Below are 19,906 nucleotides of genomic sequence, written 5' to 3' on the forward strand. Positions count from 1 at the left end.
TTAAAGGTATTCCCCTATGTTTTAATAATGGATTGTACATACAAAACTAATAGGTACAGATATCCACTGCTTCAGATTGTTGGTGTAACATCCACTGAATTGACTTTTCCTGTTGCATTTGCATTTATGGATCATGAATACGAGGATAACTATACATGGGCAATGGAAAGATTACAGAGTTTGATGGAATCTAATATATTTCCGAGAGTAGTTGTTACGGACAGAGAATTAGCATTGATAAATGCAATACATAAAGTGTTTCCAAATGCTACCACTTTATTGTGTAGGTGGCATATATCAAAAAATGTACTCGCTAATTGTAAGAAGTTCTTCGATAGAAAAGAGACATGGGAGAAGTTTATATTAGGTTGGCAGCTTGTTATGTTTGCCTCAACTGAGAATGAATATGAACGTCGGCTTCATGACTTAACAGTTGAGTATCATATATATGACAATGCACTTGATTATGTGAGAAATGCATGGTTGAATAATTATAAGGAAAAGTTTGTTGCAGCGTGGACAAATAAGATAATGCATTTTGGGAATGTTACTACTAACAGGTACTATTTATAAAACTCAGATCTTATATATTTTTACTTATTATTTATATTATAATATACTCCAAAATTACGATATTTGATATATCAATATGATTTTGTTCAAGGGCTGAGAGTGCGCATGCGAAGCTGAAAAGACATCTTGGATCATCTCAAGGTGATTTTGAGTCATCATGGACAATCATCAACTCTCTTATTGAGTTACAGCATACTGAGATCAAAGGATCGTTTGAGAAGAGCTTAACATTGGTGCAACATAATTTCAAACCAGAAATTTTCAGAGAATTACGAGGTATTATCTCTAGAAATGCAATGAATATGGTGTTAAAGGAAACACAGATAGCTCAGAAAATTGGGGTGGATAAGATTTCATATGGATGTGTGATAAGAAGTACACATGGTTTGCCTTGTGCACATGAAATTGCAGAGTTCATCATTCAAGGACGACCAATTCCCTTATCAGTTGTGCATTCTCATTGGAGAAAGTTACATTTGATGCAGACTAGTTGTGATGAAGATATCTCATCTCTACTGATGATTGAGCCAGATATAGATACCATATATAAGAAGTTTCAATTAGAATCAGAGGCAGGTAAATTGGTATTGAAACAAAAGTTGAGAGAATTAGTTGATCCTGCTACAACTTCATTGATGGCACCAAGTGTTAAAGTTAAAACAAAAGGTAAGCCATCCTCAAAGAAAAAATATCACTTTGATAGTTCTACCAAGCGTGATCCATCTTATTTTGAAATAGTACAGTCGTCTCATGATAATACAACCCCAGTAATACAGAGTTCAAGTAAGATAGGGAAGGAATGTAAGCATTCAAAATCTCGTGTGAATGTGAAATATAGATTGCGAGGTTATGATGATTCTTTTCCACCAAACGTACAATATTTCATACACAATATTGTGAATATAGATTCTGATGGACATTGTGGGTTTCTTGCCATTGCGGCATTACTTGGCATGAGTGAGCAAAATTGGGGAGATATTCGTCTTAACCTGATTGAAGAGTTACATGTTTTTCGTGCTGAGTATTCACAATTATATGGATCTAATATGCGTGTAGATGAGTTAATACATGCACTCTCTTGTTTTGAGTCTGTTGCACCTCCCCAGCACTGGATGACATTACCTGACATGGGACATTTGATCGCTTCAAAGTATAATGTGGTCTTGATCCATTTGTCTAGACTTCAATGTCTTACCTATCTTCCGCTGAGATCAGTACCTCATCCATCACTACAACACAGAATTATTAGTATTGGTTTTGTGAATGATTGTCATTTTGTTCAGGTATTCTTATTTGTTATTATGTTGTGTATTTGGATTATTATATAGTTATTAGATTATTATTAATAATACATGTTATTATTATTTTTCAGGTGTTTCTTAAATCAAACTCGCCAATACCTCCTGTTGCACTCAAGTGGCATAGATATCGAGCTGATAGTGCACGAGAATGAGAAACACCATATATAGCTAGAATTGAAGCATTTTTGTCTATGATTGACAAAAATGTGGCAACTAAAGATATTATTGATTTAAGTGATGGTTGACAAAAATATGAATGTAATGTTATTGATTTAAGTGATTGATAAGAAAATTATGTGGTAATTTGTTTATCAAGTTTTATTTTTATAAAATTATAATTGTATTAGTTATAGTTGTTATTGTGTATTAAATATGTGATATTTTTATAAAATGTGATTTGTATGCAAGTACCATTCATATGTTTCAGTTGCTTTAATTTAGTTTATTTAATTTTTTTGAAATTACATCAAAATTTATATTCATTTTGTTTTAATTTCTTTTCCATTGCTTTAATTTTAACAGAAAATTAAATTAAAACTCTCCCGAACTTCAATATTTGGGGGGAGTCGATATATCCGAATCCTGTGATTCGGGAACCCGCAGCATTCCTGAACCTCTAAGTTCGGGGTCATCCTCAATCACCGAATCTAGAGATTCGGGAGGATTTGTAAATTCCGAACTCGAGGGTTCGGGAAAATTCTCAATCACCGAACTCATAAACTCAAAAGTATTTGAAAATCTCGAAGTTAAGGATTCGGGGCCATCCCCAATCACCGAAGAAAGAGATTCTGGAATTTGAGTGACTCCCGAAGGCTGCACGTCGATACCTCCTTGACAGCATTTTTAAGTATATTAAATTTATATTTTTTAAATTACATTATATTAAATTTATATTTCTTTACTTTTAATTTGTTTAGTTCCTTTAATTTTAGTAATTTTAAAAGTTAAATCAACATTTATATTTATAATTTTTTTTAGTTGTTTTAATTTGAGTTTTCTTAAATTTTTTTAAAAGTTACATCAAAATTCATATTTTCTTTTGTTTTTTTGTCTTCAACCACTTAAAATTTAATTTGTTTAGTTAAATATAAAAGAGAAAGAAAAATTAAATAAAATTACATTAAATTAAAACTAACAATAAAATATTATTACAAATCACTTAAATAACTTGATCCATTTTAGAAATACAGCCAATAAAAGTACTAATAAAAATAATTAATTGATTCAATGTTCCATCCTACTCGTGCTTGAATTAGACATACTCATCATGCTTGAATTAGTCTTGCTCATCTTGATTGGGGGGTTGAGAAGTACGATATGTGGAGGGTCTGGCAGCATCACACGGGGGCGATGGATTGAAACTTGTAGAAGATGATAAAATACGGTTTACGTGGATACACGTCTCTCTCCATGCATCTGAGGATACGGGTTCAACACTTGACATGGTAAGATTGAGAGCACGTAATGCAACATCATTACGCTGGAAAAAAAAATATATCAATGTTTTTTATTTAAATAAACTATATTCAATAATAACTTAAACATAAACTTAAAATCTTACTGCTTCAGCAAGACTAAGTAGATCTTGGCCACCTCTATCGAACCCTGATCTACGTTCAGGATTTTGTATCAATGCATGAGTAATAGATCCATACCACGGTAAGTATTCATATGTAAAGTGCCACGGAAATTCACAAGGTCTACCACGTCGATGTGGTGGTAATAAATGAATATCCCACCAATTCCAACTATCGTCAATAAATGCATAAATTACTCGATATGATGCCGTACCTGCACCCCGCTTAGCTTCAATAGGTGATAATGGAGGTGGAGGAATAATTTGTAGATACCCAAACTGTCGTAATACCCTCTCAGGATGGTATGGTTCGATAATACTTCCACATTTCAAACAACCCGAGAAAAATGTAATCTCTGGTAATGGGTGATATGCACGAGCCCTCCAATACGGCATCCAAATTACCTGCAAGTGTTTTTTTTAATGTAAACATTAATTTTAGAATATATTAATTAATTTATAAAATCATAACACAAAAATAAAATACCTCGTCTGGTGATAAATCATCAATCTGCTCCCTCACAGATTGTAAAGTATCATTATCACGAACAGGTAACCAACGAAGAGCACGTGGTTGTTCATCACTATATAACAAATTGTATTTATTTCTACTAAATTGAAAATGTTCATACACCCATGCCTGTAAATTTCATATAAATAATTATTAATATATGTTAAATATATGTACATACATAGAGTTATGAAATTAAAATAATTACCTCGAGTAAAGTAAGATATCCACTGATGCTCTTCACCTCTCGTCTACTCGCAATGTCAAGCTGTCTATATAAATATGCTAGGCATGCAGCTCCCCATGCATAACTACCAATCATACTCAAATCATCCAACAATGTCAAATAGGCCACTGGAATTAATGTACCTCTCTTATCTACAAATAAGCTACAGCCTAATAAAAATAACAAATATGCTCTACTGACATGTTGAATTTCTTCGTTGGAAACTGAATCTAGTACATGCATGAATGTTTTTCTTAACCAATCTAACTTTACAAATGGTCCTCTATTTTCTGCTATCTGTTGGGCTGCTATATCTATTGAAATTCCAAGTAAACTAGATAATAAATCACGAGCTTCGTTACCACTCAAATGATAAGGGATAGATACGGGCCTTCCAGTGACTGGAATCTTCAAAATAGATGACACATCATATAATGTTATACTCAGCTCTCCAAATGGTAAATGAAATGTATTCGTCTCTGGCTGCCATCTTTCTGTAAATGCTGACACAATCGTAGGATTTATAAAACGATACGTGCAATCTATCAAAGGTGATAAACTAGAGGCCATAACGATATCACGAACACGTTGATTATTTAATGGCCATTCGGGAATTTTTAATCCATGACTTCTACATTTTAATACACCTCTTTCCTGTTAAAATAAAAAAATACTTAATTATTTCAATTATAATAATAACATTGGTGTAACAAAAAAATAATATAACTTACCTCTCCTGACCATATTACAAACGCAACGTGATTTTTAAAGCTTTTCAGAATGGATGGATCCTCGGGGCCTCCAGGTAATGGTCCAACAGAAATATCATCGTGATCGGATGGTTGCTCTTGCTGACTAGCCTCAGTAGCATCAGCAACAATGGCAATAGATGGTGAGGCATGTGGCTCTGAAAGAGATGAATCTACAGGTTCTGATACATCTAGTGGCTCACTAGTACCCTCTACTTTTCTCCTTCTCCTCGATGCAGTGGGACGTTGTCGAGAGGAAGAAGCAAGAGCTCGTTCTTCTTCATTTCTTCTCCCGCGTACCATATCTATACAATATAACACACAAATTATTAATATTTTGCTAAAACACAAGATTAATTAAAAAAATTAATTAGGCAAGTTTCAGGGGTTGGGGTTACCCAAACAATAGGTTCGGGGGAACTCGCACCCCCCCCCCGAACATCGTTGTTCAGGGAAAAAATTTTCCCCCGAACAACGATGTTCGGGAGAAAATTTTTCCCCTGAACAACGATGTTTGGGGGAAAAAATTTTCGGGGGGAAAAATTTTTTCCCCCGAACAACAATGTTCAGGGAAATTTTTTCCCCCGAACATCATTGTTAAGGGAAAAATTTTCCCGAGTTCCCCCGAATCTCAAGGTTCGGGGGAACCTATCCCTCAAACGCCCAAGTCTGCCGAATCAAAATGAACAATAAACAATATGAATCAAAATGTTTACCTATTTATGCGATTTGGGGGACTCCAACAAGCTGGATGAAGCAAACAAAGTGGGCGAGGCTAAGTCGGTGGCACTGTCACAGAAGACGAAGACGAAGAAGAAGAAGAAGAAAAAGGAGAATGATGAGGAGAAGAATAGGGTTTGATGCGCGTGGGTGTAGTTTTTGAGGATTGAATGTGTGGAGGGTATATTTGACATGTAAATGGTTGCAAAAAGGAATAAGTGTGGCTGCAAATAGTAAAATTAAATATTTTAGTTAGAATGGTTACAAAGAGCAAATTCTATGGTTGCAAATAGAATTACCCAAATTAGAAATATATATATTATAATTATTTTAAATTTATATTCCCCCTCCCACCACTGAGAATTTGGAAAACGGTTATTTTAAATTTATATTTCCCCCCTCCCAATCTCATTCCTCCCCACCCCATCTCCTGCTACCACCGAGAATCTGGAAAGCCATCCATCCCAACGAAATTAAAAATTATATTTGCTTTAAATGTCTCCCAAACTCCTAGTAAACTCTCTCCTCCAAGACCTCCCTCACTCCAACAAAATTAAACCCATCGTCTCCTCCATCCCCTCGACTGAAAATCTAAAAGCCTAAACGTCATTTTTCCAAACTCTCTCATTTTTATTTTCTCTCAAGAATACATCTATAAATCATTAATTTTATAAAATCTAACCGTTTGATCTTGGATTTGATCGTATTTTCATCATGAAAGTGGCCTCGATCTTTTAGATTTTTTAGCAATTATTTTTACTTTTTCAATACAAATCCATGATATATATATACACGCATGATTTAGGTTTAACATTTCTTTACATGAATTATAATAATTTATTTTTTATTTAGATATGAAAAAAATTCTCATAAAAAGAACAAAAGACATAGCAAAATTCAATTTCTGAAGCAAGTGGGGATTGAAAACATTCTAAGTATAAGCATGTTGATTTAAACAATTTTGAAACAGATCCAAGATTACAAAAGAATATTTCTAATTATCATCTTAATGAGAGAGATGAAATTTGGCGAGCCTATTTATTGAGAGGTCCATGTCAACCACAAGAGCACTACTTTCCACACAAAAAATAATAAAATGAAATGTGTCATTTCCAGCCATAATGGTTTGATGAGTTCAGTAATTGGTTAGAGTATAGCATTAAAAAATATGCTACATTTTGTTTGTGTTGATATCTTATGAGAAAGTATGTTAGGGAGCAATGCATTGAAGGTAAATATTTTGTTTCAAAGGGGTTAAAAAATTGAAAGAAAAAAGACGAACTTCAAAAGCATGCAGAGGCCCCACGAGTGCTCACAATCATGCTTGGAGCAAATGTCAAGATTTAATGAATTAAAGGCAACATATTGAAACTCTTTATTCTAGACAATCCGAACAAGCTCAAAAGAAGTATCGAATCCGTTTGACTGCAATAGTAGATTATGTTCGATTTCTTTTGCGTAATGGATTGGCATTTCGTGATCACAATGAGTCCGAAAGTTCATTAACTTAAGGTAATTTTTTGGAACTTCTAAAATTTCTTGTTGATCACAATGAAAGTATCCACAATGTTGTGTTGAATAATGCTCTAAAATTTTTTGAAGTAACAACTCATGATATCCAAAAAGAAATTGTGAATGTAGCAACAACTGAAACTACTGATGCAATAATTCATGATCTTGGAGATGATTTCTTTTTTATTTTAGTTGATGAGTCTTGTGATGTGGCAGTCAAAGAACAAATGGTCATTTTTTTGTATTATGTGAATAAAGAAGGAAGTGTCATTAAACGGTTTCTTGGTATAGTTCATGTTAATGACACAACTTCATTATCACTTAAAGCAACAATACAATCATTGTTCTCAAAGTATAGGTTGAGTTTGGCAAAATTACGTGGTCAATGCTATGATGGAGCTAGTAAAATGAAGGGAGAATTTAATGGTCGTAAAAGTCTTATTTTAAGAGAGAATCAATTTGCTTTCTATATTCATTGTTTTGCTCATCAACTTCAGTTAGCTTTTGTAACAGATGCAAAAAGTCATAGTCAAATTGAGTAATGGGGAAATTAAAAGTGGAGACATTGTTTAAATCAAGAAAGTAGTCTCCAAAGACCCGGTGATACGTGGTGGGGATCACATTAGGTACATTGATGAACTTGATTGTTTTATATTCCTCTGTTATTGATGTACTGGAAATTGCTGAAGAATATAGTACAAGTTCAAAGCAAAAAGGTGAAGCTTGTGCTTTATTGAGTTTAATTCAATCGTTTGAATTTGTATTCAACTTGCATTTGATGAAAAATGTTTTGGGCATTACAAGTGAGTTGTCACAAGCATTGCAAAAAAAATTTCAGGATATTGTAAATGCAATGACATTAGTTAAATTATCCAAACAACATTTACAAACTGAGAGAAGATGGATGGGAATTGTTACCTGATGACTTTTCCTCTTCTTCTTTTTTTTTTGTGAAAAACATGAGATTGTAATTTCAAACATGGATGATGTTTATGTTGTTCTGGGGCGCTCAAGACGTAATATTGAACATCATACTAATATGCATTATTATAGAGTTGAACTTTTTTGTTGGGTAATAGACAAACAACTTCATAAGCTCAACAGTCGTTTTATAGAGACAAATATTGAATTCCTTCTTTGTGTGGCATGTTTGAATCCAAATAATTCTTTTTATGCTTCTGATAAGGATAAGTTGATTCGTATTACTCAGTTTTATTTATTAAATTTTTTTAAAGTTGATCTTATGGCACTTAGGAATCAGTTGGAGACTTATATAATTGATGTGCTATTTGATAATGAATTTTTGAAAGTTAATGGGATTGGTGGTCTTGTAAAGAAATTAGTCCAAACGAAAAAGAATGTCGTATATCCATTGGTGTATATGATTGTGAAGTTAGCTTTAATTCTTTATGTTGCTACTTCAACCATTAAAAGAACTTTCTCAGCCATGAATCTCGTTAAGAATCGTTTACGCAGTTGAATTGGTGATCAATGGATAAATGATTGTTTGGTTACTTATATTGAGAAGAAAACATTTGATACAATTGACAATGAAAAAATCATGTAGTTGTTTCAGAATATAAAGACTCGACGAGAATATCTATGATTTTGTGAAGAACTAAATACAAGTACAATATTCTGGCTTTTGAAACTAAAGAATTTTTTTGGGAAACATGTGTTTGAGTTTATGTAGAAATACTATAATGATGTTTGGTATAATATTTTGACATCATATTACAATACCTTTTTTTATTAATATGGATAATTGTTGTATAACTTTAAGTTTTGCATTTTTTGTCATCCTTGTTCGCCCTTTCTACTTAAATATTCTGGCTCCACCCTTGGTGATGAGTCGTCAACCATCAACAACGCAATAAAGAGTTGAGAGAGAAGAAATAAGATGGTAAAAAGAGGAAAGAGAAAGAGAAGGTAGAAAAGAGAGAAAAAAGAGAAAATATCTTTAGTTAATAATATTTTGCTTAGTATATTAAAGAGGTGTATGCTATTTTTAAAAATAAATGGATATCATTGCAATTTAGTCAAACCTAAAAGTAGTGTGTGAAATTTATTCTTATTTGTATATTTATTTTATTATTCAAGTAAGCCTTAGATTTTGTATATATATCAAAGTTTTTCTCGATATTTCCAAAATGTCCTTGTTTTGCTTAAAAATACAACTAAAAAAGAAGAAGCTATTATTGAGCCTTAAACATGACTTTGAATATAATAAGAACACTTAAAAACATCATCAATTAAAATGAACTTAAATAAAAAATAAAAAATAATCACAAGTATCAAGCTACATTTCTCAAAATTGGGTCTTTCATTTTGAAATGCTCTATCTTTTTATTTACATGTGTTTAACATGGACCATCTCTCTATTATATTACATATATACTTTATTAAGGAAAAAATTTTCCAAACCTCTAATGGCTTGGATTATTTCACAGAGATCTCTATTTGCTTTAGAAATAGGTCTAAAATTCCCAATGGTTTAAATTTTTTGTTGAGACACCCTATCTGTTACTAATCATGTTACTTAAATCTCTAATTAAATTAAATTAAGTTAATTAAAAAAATTTAAAACTCAACTTAACCAAATAAAATTAAGAAAAACAAAAAATAGCAAAAACAACATTTGTTCTTTAGCCAAAGCTACTAGTACTAACCTTTGTTGCTATAGACAACAAGTTTTTCATCATCATTCTCTATCATCGACCACCACCTTTTGCCTTCTCTCTCTCTTTGTCTTTCATTTTTGTAAGTATTGTCGTGAGTTATTTTCATTATTTTGCGCTAAAGACATTCCTTTTGACCGAGGATTGCCCATTTACCTATGTGCTATTTGGTCTCCTCTTCTTCTTTATTTTATCACACTTTAATATAACACCTCACCATTTAGGTGTATTACTATCTCAAGAATTTGGGATTCTTTTCAATAATTACACTTAAACTTAACGTTTTTTAATATTCTTTTTTACCCTTTAACAGAACATGTTCGATAAAATTAAAGTTAAGGTAAAAGATTAGAATAACACATGAAACATAGTCTAAATTGTAACCTAATAAAGAAAATACATAACTTTGAATATGTATTAATTCAAAATATAACTTTGAAGATACATCCATAGAATATAGGTCTCTTCATAATTGATAATATAAACTAGGTACAAAATGATGTGAAATACAAAAATGCCTTTATAACAAGCTAGCCATATATATTTTCTTTGATTTTGTTGTTATTGACTTATATGAGCCATTTGACTCTTTAACAGGTTTGAATATATTGCATTCAATGTTGAATTATTTAGTGAGGAATAAAAACAATCGTGTATATTTATGAGCATGATATGACTTGGTCTAGTCATAAAAATTCAACGTCTAATGCATAACCCTTGGTCAAGATGTAGTTACGATAATCATCTCACTGATCGTCGCGTTGGAGATAATGCAAATAAACATTTAAACTAACTTCTAATTTGAGTAATGGTCAAACAATGACATACATGCAATTAAACCAAACACTAACATGCTCAATGCAAATAATGTGTTTTCAGGCATCACAATTAATAATGAATACAAGTTACAACAATGAGCAATGGCATGAAATAGATCACATTTTTTGGGAGAACCATTTACCTTAATTCACTAACGGGTGGTTAAAGCTCGCATCCTCCATTTGCATGCCAACCTCAAATGACATGCCTAAAAAGCTTGTCAAACCTCGAAATTTCCCTAAGACGTGCCCTTCACTTCAAAATAATTTTGCAGGATTTTTTATACTTTGTTTATCATTTTTCTTTTCCTTTTTTTCTTCTTTTTTTCTTTTCTTTTATTCTTTTTTTTTCTCCTATGCACATGCATTACACGTATTGCACCTACGCATGCTAGCCACACACCCTCTAGCTTGCACTCATGTGCCAAAAAACTAATCATCATTTTTAGTTATTTTTTGTCATTGACCGGTTGTTGCTGTTGTGAAATAAAGAGAAATAGAAGGTGAATATAACCAGACATCAAAAAGTGCATATCATTAAAAATCAAAGCCCTATATTTATAGGTAAAAATTAGGGCTTTAGGGGTACAATAGTCATTCATTAATAATTAATAATTTATAACACTCCCCATTGAATGACTATTCTATACAATAACTGCCTCATTAAAAACCTTGTTTTGGAAAACCCAAAAGAAAAAAAGCTACCACACATTAAAACCCAAAGGAAAAGAGTACAGATAAGTTGTAAAAGAACTTGGAGTGTCAATGCATTGCCTCATTAAAACCACGTTAAGAAAACCCAACGGGACAAAACCTGAGTGAAAGAAAAAGAGTACAGCTATTTCTCCTAATGTTGATCACTGAAAATCTTTGAGTCGACGCATTGCAATCCCATATACCAATTTATTGAATTTAGATGTTGGCAATGCCTTTGTAAATAAATTAGCCACATTGTCACTTGAGCGAATCTGTTGAATATCGATGTCACCGGTCTTTTGAAGCTTGTATATATAAAAGAATTTTGGAGAAATGTGTTTTGTCTTGTCCTTTTTGATATAGCCTTCTTTGAGCTATGTAGTACATGTTGCATTATCTTCATACAATATTGTTGAGCTATTTTTCATTGAAGTTAATCTGCAGGATGCTTGGATATGATGGGTTATGTTCCTCAACCATATACATTCTTGACTTAATTCATGGATTGCAATAATTTCAGAATGATTTGAAGATGTTGCTATCAAGGTTTACTTCATAGATCTCAAAGATACGGCTATTCCTCCACGCATAAACACATATCCTGTTTGTGATTTAGCTTTATATGGATTAGAAAGATAACTTGCATCCGCATATCCCACTAAAGAAGATCTAGATTTTTTTGAATAAAATAATCTCATATCATTGGTACCTTTTAAATATCGAAGTATGTGTTTAACACCATTCCAATGTCTTTTAGTAGGTGCAGAGCTATATCTTGCAAGGAAATTTGCAAAAAAAAACTATATATGTCTGATTGAGTACATTTTGCTAAATAAATCAATACTCCAATTGCACTAAGATATGGTACTTCAGGACTAAGAAGATCTTTCCTATCTTCAAGTGGGTGAAATTGATATTTTTTTATACCGAGTGATCAAACGACCATAGGTGATGCCATTGATCTTTTTTCCGACCATAGTGTTTTAAAACATTTTCTGTATATGAAAATTGATGAATAAATAATCATTCAGGGAAATGCTTAATTTGCAAACCAAGACAGAATTTGATTTTCTCCAAATTTTTCTTCTCAAATTCATTTTTCAAATAATCTGTAGTTTTCTTGAGCTCTCTAGGAGTTTCAATTAGATTTAAATTGTTAAGCCAACTTGCTCATATTAATTAAGTTTTGATGATTAACAAAAGAGAATTTTTAATATACAAATTATAGTATTTTTGGTGATTAACAAAAGAGTATTTTTCTTAAATATATTAATTGTAATACCGAATTATTTTTTATTAATTTATAAAATATTTTTTTCATAGCATATGTATTACCAAAAATATTATTTTCCATTAAAAATATTTTTAAATACTTTTTAAATTAATTTATAAAATATTTTCATAGCATATGCATTATCAAAAATATTATTTACTATTACAAATATTTTTAATATTAATTTATTAAATATTTTTTTATATCATATGTATTATCAAAAATATTATTTTCTATTAAAAATATTTTTTAAATATATTTTAGATTAATTTATATAATATTTTTATAGCATGTGTAACTCAAAAATAGTATAACAAACTAGTTGCACCTCCTATGTCTTAAATCCTAGACCTTTAACAAGTTTCAAGCATTCCCTTACCCGTTGATCTACAAGCCCTCATAGGTATTTGAGTGCATATATTAATTTTAAGTTATACTAAGTTTTTCTGCTATAACGGTCAGATTTTTGACCATTATAAAAGTTCCAAAAATGGCTATAAATACCCCTCAAACTCATTTTTTGAGCATCCAAATGTTTCTATTGCATATCTAAAGCACTCGAAAACTCTCAAACGCTCTCAAGCAAAGCATTTAAGCAATCCGGGGCTCTCGAAGCATTATTGTACATCCACCGAAGAGCCATAAGACAAGAGGAGAAAAGTTATTCAAGTATTCTACGACAAATCCAAACTTCTCTATTTGAGGTTACAAATTTATTTATTTATTTAAATATTATTATTTTGTATAATTTGTTCTTAATTGTTTATTTATGTACAAGTGTGGACAAATTATTTGTAACATTTAAATTAATATTGTGGATTGTATAGGTTTCCTAGAACCACTAAAATCTAGGTGAATCTAGTTTTCAAGGTAAGCTAGGAAGAAAATCTTGGTGTAATGGTTGCCTAGAACCTATTGTAATCTATGTGTGTATTTAGTTTTTAATGTGATCTAGTGTGGAAACCTTGGTGATTTTGATTTAGTGGAACCCTAAGGGTGGTTAGACCTTGGAAAAGTAGATTAGGTGTGTGTGGAAATACCAAACCACTATAAATTGTGTTTTGTCTCATATTATTTATTCTTGTTATATTTTGTGACTTGCATTAATTATTAATCTCAAATATAATTTATTATATTTATCAAATATATATTCTTAAATAATTATTAATCAAGAATATTCATTAAAAGGGAGACAAATTTTAAACACTCAATTCACTCCCCATCGAGTGGCCATAAGGGACCAACATAAATCATTAACATAAACTGCTACAATTGCAAATCCAATATTTGTTTTTTTTATGAAAACATAAGGGCAAATATTGTCATTTTTATAGCCTTTTTTCAACAGATACTTGCTAGGGTGATTATACCACATACATCCAGTCTGTATAATGATCTTTGCAATTTAATTGAAAACATATTCCTAGGATATGTATTTTTTGCTTCTAGTACTTTAAATCCTTCAAGGATTTTCATGTATATGCCACTATCAAGTGAACCATATAGTAAGCAGTTACTACATCCAAAAGGCACATGTCGAGCCTTTGTGATACAACCAAACTTATTAAAAATATAAATGTGACAGTGTCTATTATGGGAGAATATGCTTCCTCATAAACTATATCGGAGGTCTTTGTGAGAAACCTTGGGTTAAGAGTCGGGCTTTGTATCTTGTAATTTTATTGTTTTCATTTTTATTTTATTTTTTTTGAGAAAGACCCACTTGTATCCTACAGGGATAACATTTTCAGGTGTTCGGACTATAGGTCTAATCACTTTTCTTTTTTTTAAGGTAATCAATTTCGCCTATATGGCTTCTTTCTATTTTGGCCAATCATTTCTATTTTGACTGTCTTTAACAGATTGTGATTTAGAATCCTCATTTTGCATAACATCAAAAGCAAAATTAAAGGAGAAAATATTATATATGTCAATATTGTTTCGTTCCCATAATTTGTAAGATAACAAATAATTTATTAAAATTTCATTATTTTTGGACACTTGTAGTTCTTTAGGAACTAAAATATTTTCATTTGATTGATCAATCTTTTCTATAATTTCTTTTGACATTTTTCGTTGGTTTTTCTCTCATTCCTTTTTCTCGAGGTATAGTCTTTTGCATCAAATGGTCTACCACGCTTATGGTGTACTTTTGATTCATTTGCTACAACAAATTATCCTACAGGGACATCAATCTTTGCTGGAATATTTTCTGTTGTATATATGATTTTGTCACTTTCTTGGTATCAACAAATGCATCAGGAAGTTGATTTACAACTCTTTGGAGGTGAGTAATTTTTTCAACCTCTTGCTCTCACATTGATTGATGGGGGATCAAAGTGAGATAGAGTTATTTCATTCCAAGAAATTTCATGTTTTTCAGGATGTAGTTTTGCCCTTCAAAAGTTAAAAAAGTCATTTCATCAAAATAACAATATGAAAAACATGTAGTTTTGCCTTCCAAAAGTTAAGAAAATCATTTCATCAAAATAACAATATGCAAAGCATGCAGTAAATAAGTCACCTATTAAAGGTTTGAGGTACCAAATAATAGATGGTGAATCAAACCCAACATAAATTCTAAGTCTTTGTTGGGGACCCAATTTGGTACATTGTGGGGGTGAAATTGGTACTTGAATAGCAAAACCAAAAACTCGTAAATGAGAAATATTATGTTCTTGACCAAATGCTAATTGCAAAGGTGAGTATTGATGACAAACAATTAGTCTTATACGAACCAATGTCGCAGCATATAATATGGCATAACCCCAAATAGAACTTGGGAGTTTTGATTTCATAAGTAATGGTCTAGCAATTAATTGAAGATGTTTAATAAACGACTATGTTAAACCATTTTGTGTATGGACATGAGCAATTGAATGTTCAACTTCAATTCCAATTGATGTACAATACTCGTCGAATGTTTAAGATCTAAACTCACCAGCATTATCAAGACAAATTGTCTTGATTGAGTAATCAGTGAATTGAGCTCGTAATTTTATTATTAGAGCAAATAGTATAGCAAATGTTGCATTTCTCGTTGAAAATAAGCAAACATGGGACTATCTGTTAGAAGCATCGATTAAAACCATAAATTAACAAAATAGTCCACATCGTGGGTGTATCCCACATATATCTCCATGAATTCTTTTTACAATATAGTTGGAGATTCAATATTAACCTTCGTAGTAGAAGGTTTAATAACTAACTTGCCTTGTGAACAAGTACCACATGGAACATCATTAGGTAAAAGAATCTTCTAGTTCTTTAGAGGATATCCATGTGAATTCTTAATTATTCGACGCATCATTATTGTTCCTAGATGTCCAAGTCGATCATGCCAAAGCATAAAGGTTTTTGAGTCAACAAACTTCAGGTTTGAGACATTATTTGACTCAATTATTTTTATGAATATGTAATACATTCTAGATGGAAATGCTGAGAGTTTTTCTTGTATCAGTTTTTGGCCAAATACAAAGGAATTAATGCAAAGATATTCAATATTATTTTCTTACTTCGTCTCAATGTAGTATCTATTGTAGCGGATATCTTTAAAACTAAGGAATTTTTTTTTTAGATTTACTAGAGTAAAGTGCATCATTTATATATAATTTTGTATTATTTGGCAAAATAGTACAAGCTCTTCTAGAGCCTTCAATAATGTTTGATGCACTTGATATTGTGTTAACATTATTTTCTGTTAATGTTAATTCCAAAAAATATTTTTTTTCTCAAAGAATAATATGTGTAGTTGTACTATCAATTAGACAGATATCATGACAATTTAGCATGAATCTACAAACATATTTGCAAAAAAAATTAAAATTTGAAATTCATAATCATTAATATTGAAAAATACTTCAACTATCTTTATGAAATAATAGCAACAAGTAAATTAAAAGTTTCAAATTAAACTATTGAATAAACAAGAAATACTAAATCATTAAAAATAAACTAGTCATTATTTTCTAGCACACCGCCCCCAATCAAATGATCAATGTTGCCATTTGGTTCCATAAAAAAATCAAAGACATCTAAGTGAGTCACATCAATTGGACCATCTCAATCAAGAAAATGTCTCCACATTTATTTTTCCTTAATTTAATTTTGGTAGAGATCAACGTGATGTTTTGTTGTACGACAAGTGCATGACCAATGCCCTTTTATTCCACATCTATGATAATTTTTTTCATGCTTCTTATTAGATAATATGTTTTCATTTGCTTTGTGTTTTTTAAAGTTGTTGTCTTTTTTGCTGATTATTTTGTGCATGGGCTTTTCCATGTAACGACCAATTAGGGGATCTAGGCGTTTTTGGGTATTTTATTTTAGGCTCAAAAATTTTGCTTTAGTTAATTAAAAATTAGAAATATTTTTTTTGAAATAAAGTGTAACTAGAAATAAAAATTTGGGAGCCCATTCAAATGGGATTTAAAGATGTGGGAAAAGTTCAAATGAATTGGACCACTGAGATGTGTTATAATTTTAATTGTGAATGAAGGGGGATTGGGCTTTGGAATTGAGTTAGGCCCAAGTGTAAAGTTGATACAAATAAGTAAAGGTTGAAAGAAGAACCGTTGGGCCTTAATTTAGTTGGGCCTAGTTTATTTGAGATGGATAAATATGTTGGACTTGAGCCTATTTGCAATTAAAGATTGAAATTCAATATGAAATTGAAATGAAATGTAAAATGTCTAAAATGGGTTAATGACTGGTTATGCATGGTAAAAAGGTAAAGGCAAGTGTGTAATTCCAATTGGGTTGAATAAAGAATATGAGAAAAGAAATAGAGAAAATGGCAAATGTCAATAGTACCCTTGGACCTTTGTTTGACTATTGTTAGGTGAGGGGTAGATCTGTCAATTTCTAAGGCAGGCACAGCGTGCAGCCTCTTCCTCTCCCTTTTGTTCTCCTTTTTCTGTGCACTGATACCCTTGTACCTTTGCAACAATTTGTTGTTGATTCTGTCTCTTGTTCCATTGGCCATCACTTTATTCTCATTCTTTAACTGCTACATAATATTCTTCATCTCCTTCTTTTACTTCTACTCATTGTTACTACTACATTGTTGTTGTTTTTCTTCTTCTTCATTATTGTGGCGGAGTAAGTTCAGTGGAAAGAGGCTAGTGGTGTTCTTCTTGGATTTCTTCTTCTCTTCAAGAAAGTTCTTCTTACACTCCATTCTTATTTTCAGTGCAAGTTTTCTTGTTTATTTCTTGTTCTCGTGTGAGTCTCCTTGTTAGCTTTCTCATTTTAGTCACTGTGAGGGATTATATATGCTTATATATATATATATATATCTGTTGTTGTATGTGTTCCCCCCTCTACTGTTGTGTCATTGGATTTCTTTACTTATTTTCTCGTGGTTTTATCGATGTCTCTTTGGGGTTTGAATCATTCCAATTCTCCTTCGTGAATGGCATTTATATAGCTAGGGAAGGATGAGAACCTTTGCTCGTTCTGCATTCGAATGAGTAGTGTTAAATATATATACGTGTATATCATATCCGAATGAGCCCACTATTCTATCTGAATGCCTTTGAAAATGTTGTAAATTCATCCAAACCACTCCAATTAATTCAAATGGCTCATAAACCCATTCGAATGCCTTAGCTTATTAAGCCACACATCTGAATATATACATATACCATTCCAATTCGAATGTTACACTCAATGATAACCATTTCTGTATAGATCACAATAACAGTAGTTTCAAGCCCAATTTAGACCTCTATTCATTCTGAATCTCTGAAAATTCAAAACACAAAAGTTGTAGATATTTTTCTTGGATTTCTATATCATTTTGAATCACCTAAATCGGAGCTCGAACGAGAGAGTTATGCCCAAAATACCAAATATTGTCGAAACTGTATAGTCACATTCGAATGTATCGCAATAACAGAAACTTCAAACCCGATTTCAACCTAGATGAAGCCCGAATATCTTAAAACTCAAAACATGAAAGTTGTATATATTTTTCTTGGAGTTCCATATCATCTTGAATTATCTCAATTGGAGCTCAGACGACAAAGTTATACTTGAATTACCAAACCATGTCAAAACTGTCTAGAATAGCCTCATTCGAATGAATGCCTCCTACATCCAAATTGATATGATTTTTGTCTATCATTAAAATGCAACAATTCCCTCATTCGATGAATTTCTTATCATTCGAATGTGCTAGAAGTCATCTGAATGTGCCTTTCAAACTTGCGATTTACTGTAGCGAATCTGACCATACTTCATTCTTTTTGGTATATCTCCCTGTGATGATATCCGATTTAAGATCTGTTTGATGCCTTAGAAATTGGACTTCATAGGCTTTGATTCAATATACTATTTGAATGATTTGGTTATGTTTTGAGCTCATAGCAACCTGATTAATTTCTACCATGAAATTCATAGCTTACTATTTTCATGTATTTTGACCACCTGGTGTTCTTTAGCCTATAACTTTTTGTTCACATCTCCGAATTGAAATAATTCTATTGGGATGTAAACTAGATATATTAGGCTTCATTTTGATATATTACCCTCCTTATTTGGCTTCATATTGAGCCCGTAATGGCCCCTTCAATCTTGGCAAAAAATATGGAATCTTACTGTTTGATTTCTGCATTGTTGTAGTTTTTGTGGAATAACTTTTTGTGGATAATTCCGATTGTAAATCCGTTTGATGTTCCCGAAACTAGAGTTCTTAAACTTAAATTTCAAAATTTGGTTTGGGGAAATTGATAAAATAATTAACCCGAATCAGTCCTTTGAAATCACCCCACAATAAATCTAAGATTTAAGGAATCGTTGATATGAAATTCTTTTTGGGTTGGCATTTGTTCTTATGATTGAGCTATGTGCATGAATGTAAGTAATTGTATATTAACACTAATTAAATGAATTCAAAGAAATTATAAGATGGAAAAAATAACATATTAAATCTATAATATTCCTCAAATGTTGAATCAAACTTTAACCTTAAATAGCATCTCTCAAAATTATCTTTGTGTTATAATTTACATATTGAACGTGGTAAATGTTATTAAGTAAGATATAATGAATTATCTGATGATGGTAGCATACCTGGTATGGGTAAATGGTGTTGAAAGTATGAATATTGAGGAACAAGAATTTAAATGCATGTGGTTGGCAAATGCATACATGTACATGTTACATATATATATTTTGCGCGGAGGGAAAGAGTGCCCTAGAGCACCTGGCACGGGATGAGGTGACTATAGCTCGGCATGTTGGGTCTATATTTATTGTGGGGTTTTAT

The 19,906-nt window shown here is 31.6% G+C and overlaps 1 protein-coding gene and 1 long non-coding RNA gene across 2 annotated transcripts; one reads left to right on the top strand and one right to left on the bottom strand.

Annotated features, from left to right (window-relative positions):
- Positions 1–27: 27 nt before the first annotated feature.
- On the top strand, positions 28–2,026 carry LOC127811209 (uncharacterized). Its single transcript, XM_052350917.1, has 3 exons — positions 28–560; positions 665–1,856; positions 1,946–2,026. Exons 1-3 carry the CDS (start codon positions 28–30, stop codon positions 2,024–2,026), a joined length of 1,806 nt encoding a protein of 601 aa, XP_052206877.1.
- A 1,204-nt stretch (positions 2,027–3,230) lies between these two features.
- Positions 3,231–3,867, bottom strand: LOC127811315 (uncharacterized). Its single transcript, XR_008025643.1, has 3 exons — positions 3,742–3,867; positions 3,436–3,665; positions 3,231–3,354 (listed from the first exon to the last, which is right to left on the bottom strand). It is a non-coding gene; the product is annotated as an uncharacterized LOC127811315 (long non-coding RNA).
- Positions 3,868–19,906: the final 16,039 nt, after the last annotated feature.

This window comes from Diospyros lotus, chromosome 10 (assembly GCF_014633365.1).
Source record: "Diospyros lotus cultivar Yz01 chromosome 10, ASM1463336v1, whole genome shotgun sequence".
Classification (NCBI taxonomy): domain Eukaryota; kingdom Viridiplantae; phylum Streptophyta; class Magnoliopsida; order Ericales; family Ebenaceae; genus Diospyros; species Diospyros lotus.

Coding starts and splice junctions, on each gene's coding strand:
- LOC127811209 (XM_052350917.1), top strand. CDS start 28: ATGGATTGTACATACAAAACTAATAGGTACAGATATCCACTGCTTCAG. Junction 561..664: donor GGGAATGTTACTACTAACAG/GTACTATTTATA, acceptor ATTTTGTTCAAG/GGCTGAGAGTGCGCATGCGA. Junction 1,857..1,945: donor ATGATTGTCATTTTGTTCAG/GTATTCTTATTT, acceptor ATTATTTTTCAG/GTGTTTCTTAAATCAAACTC.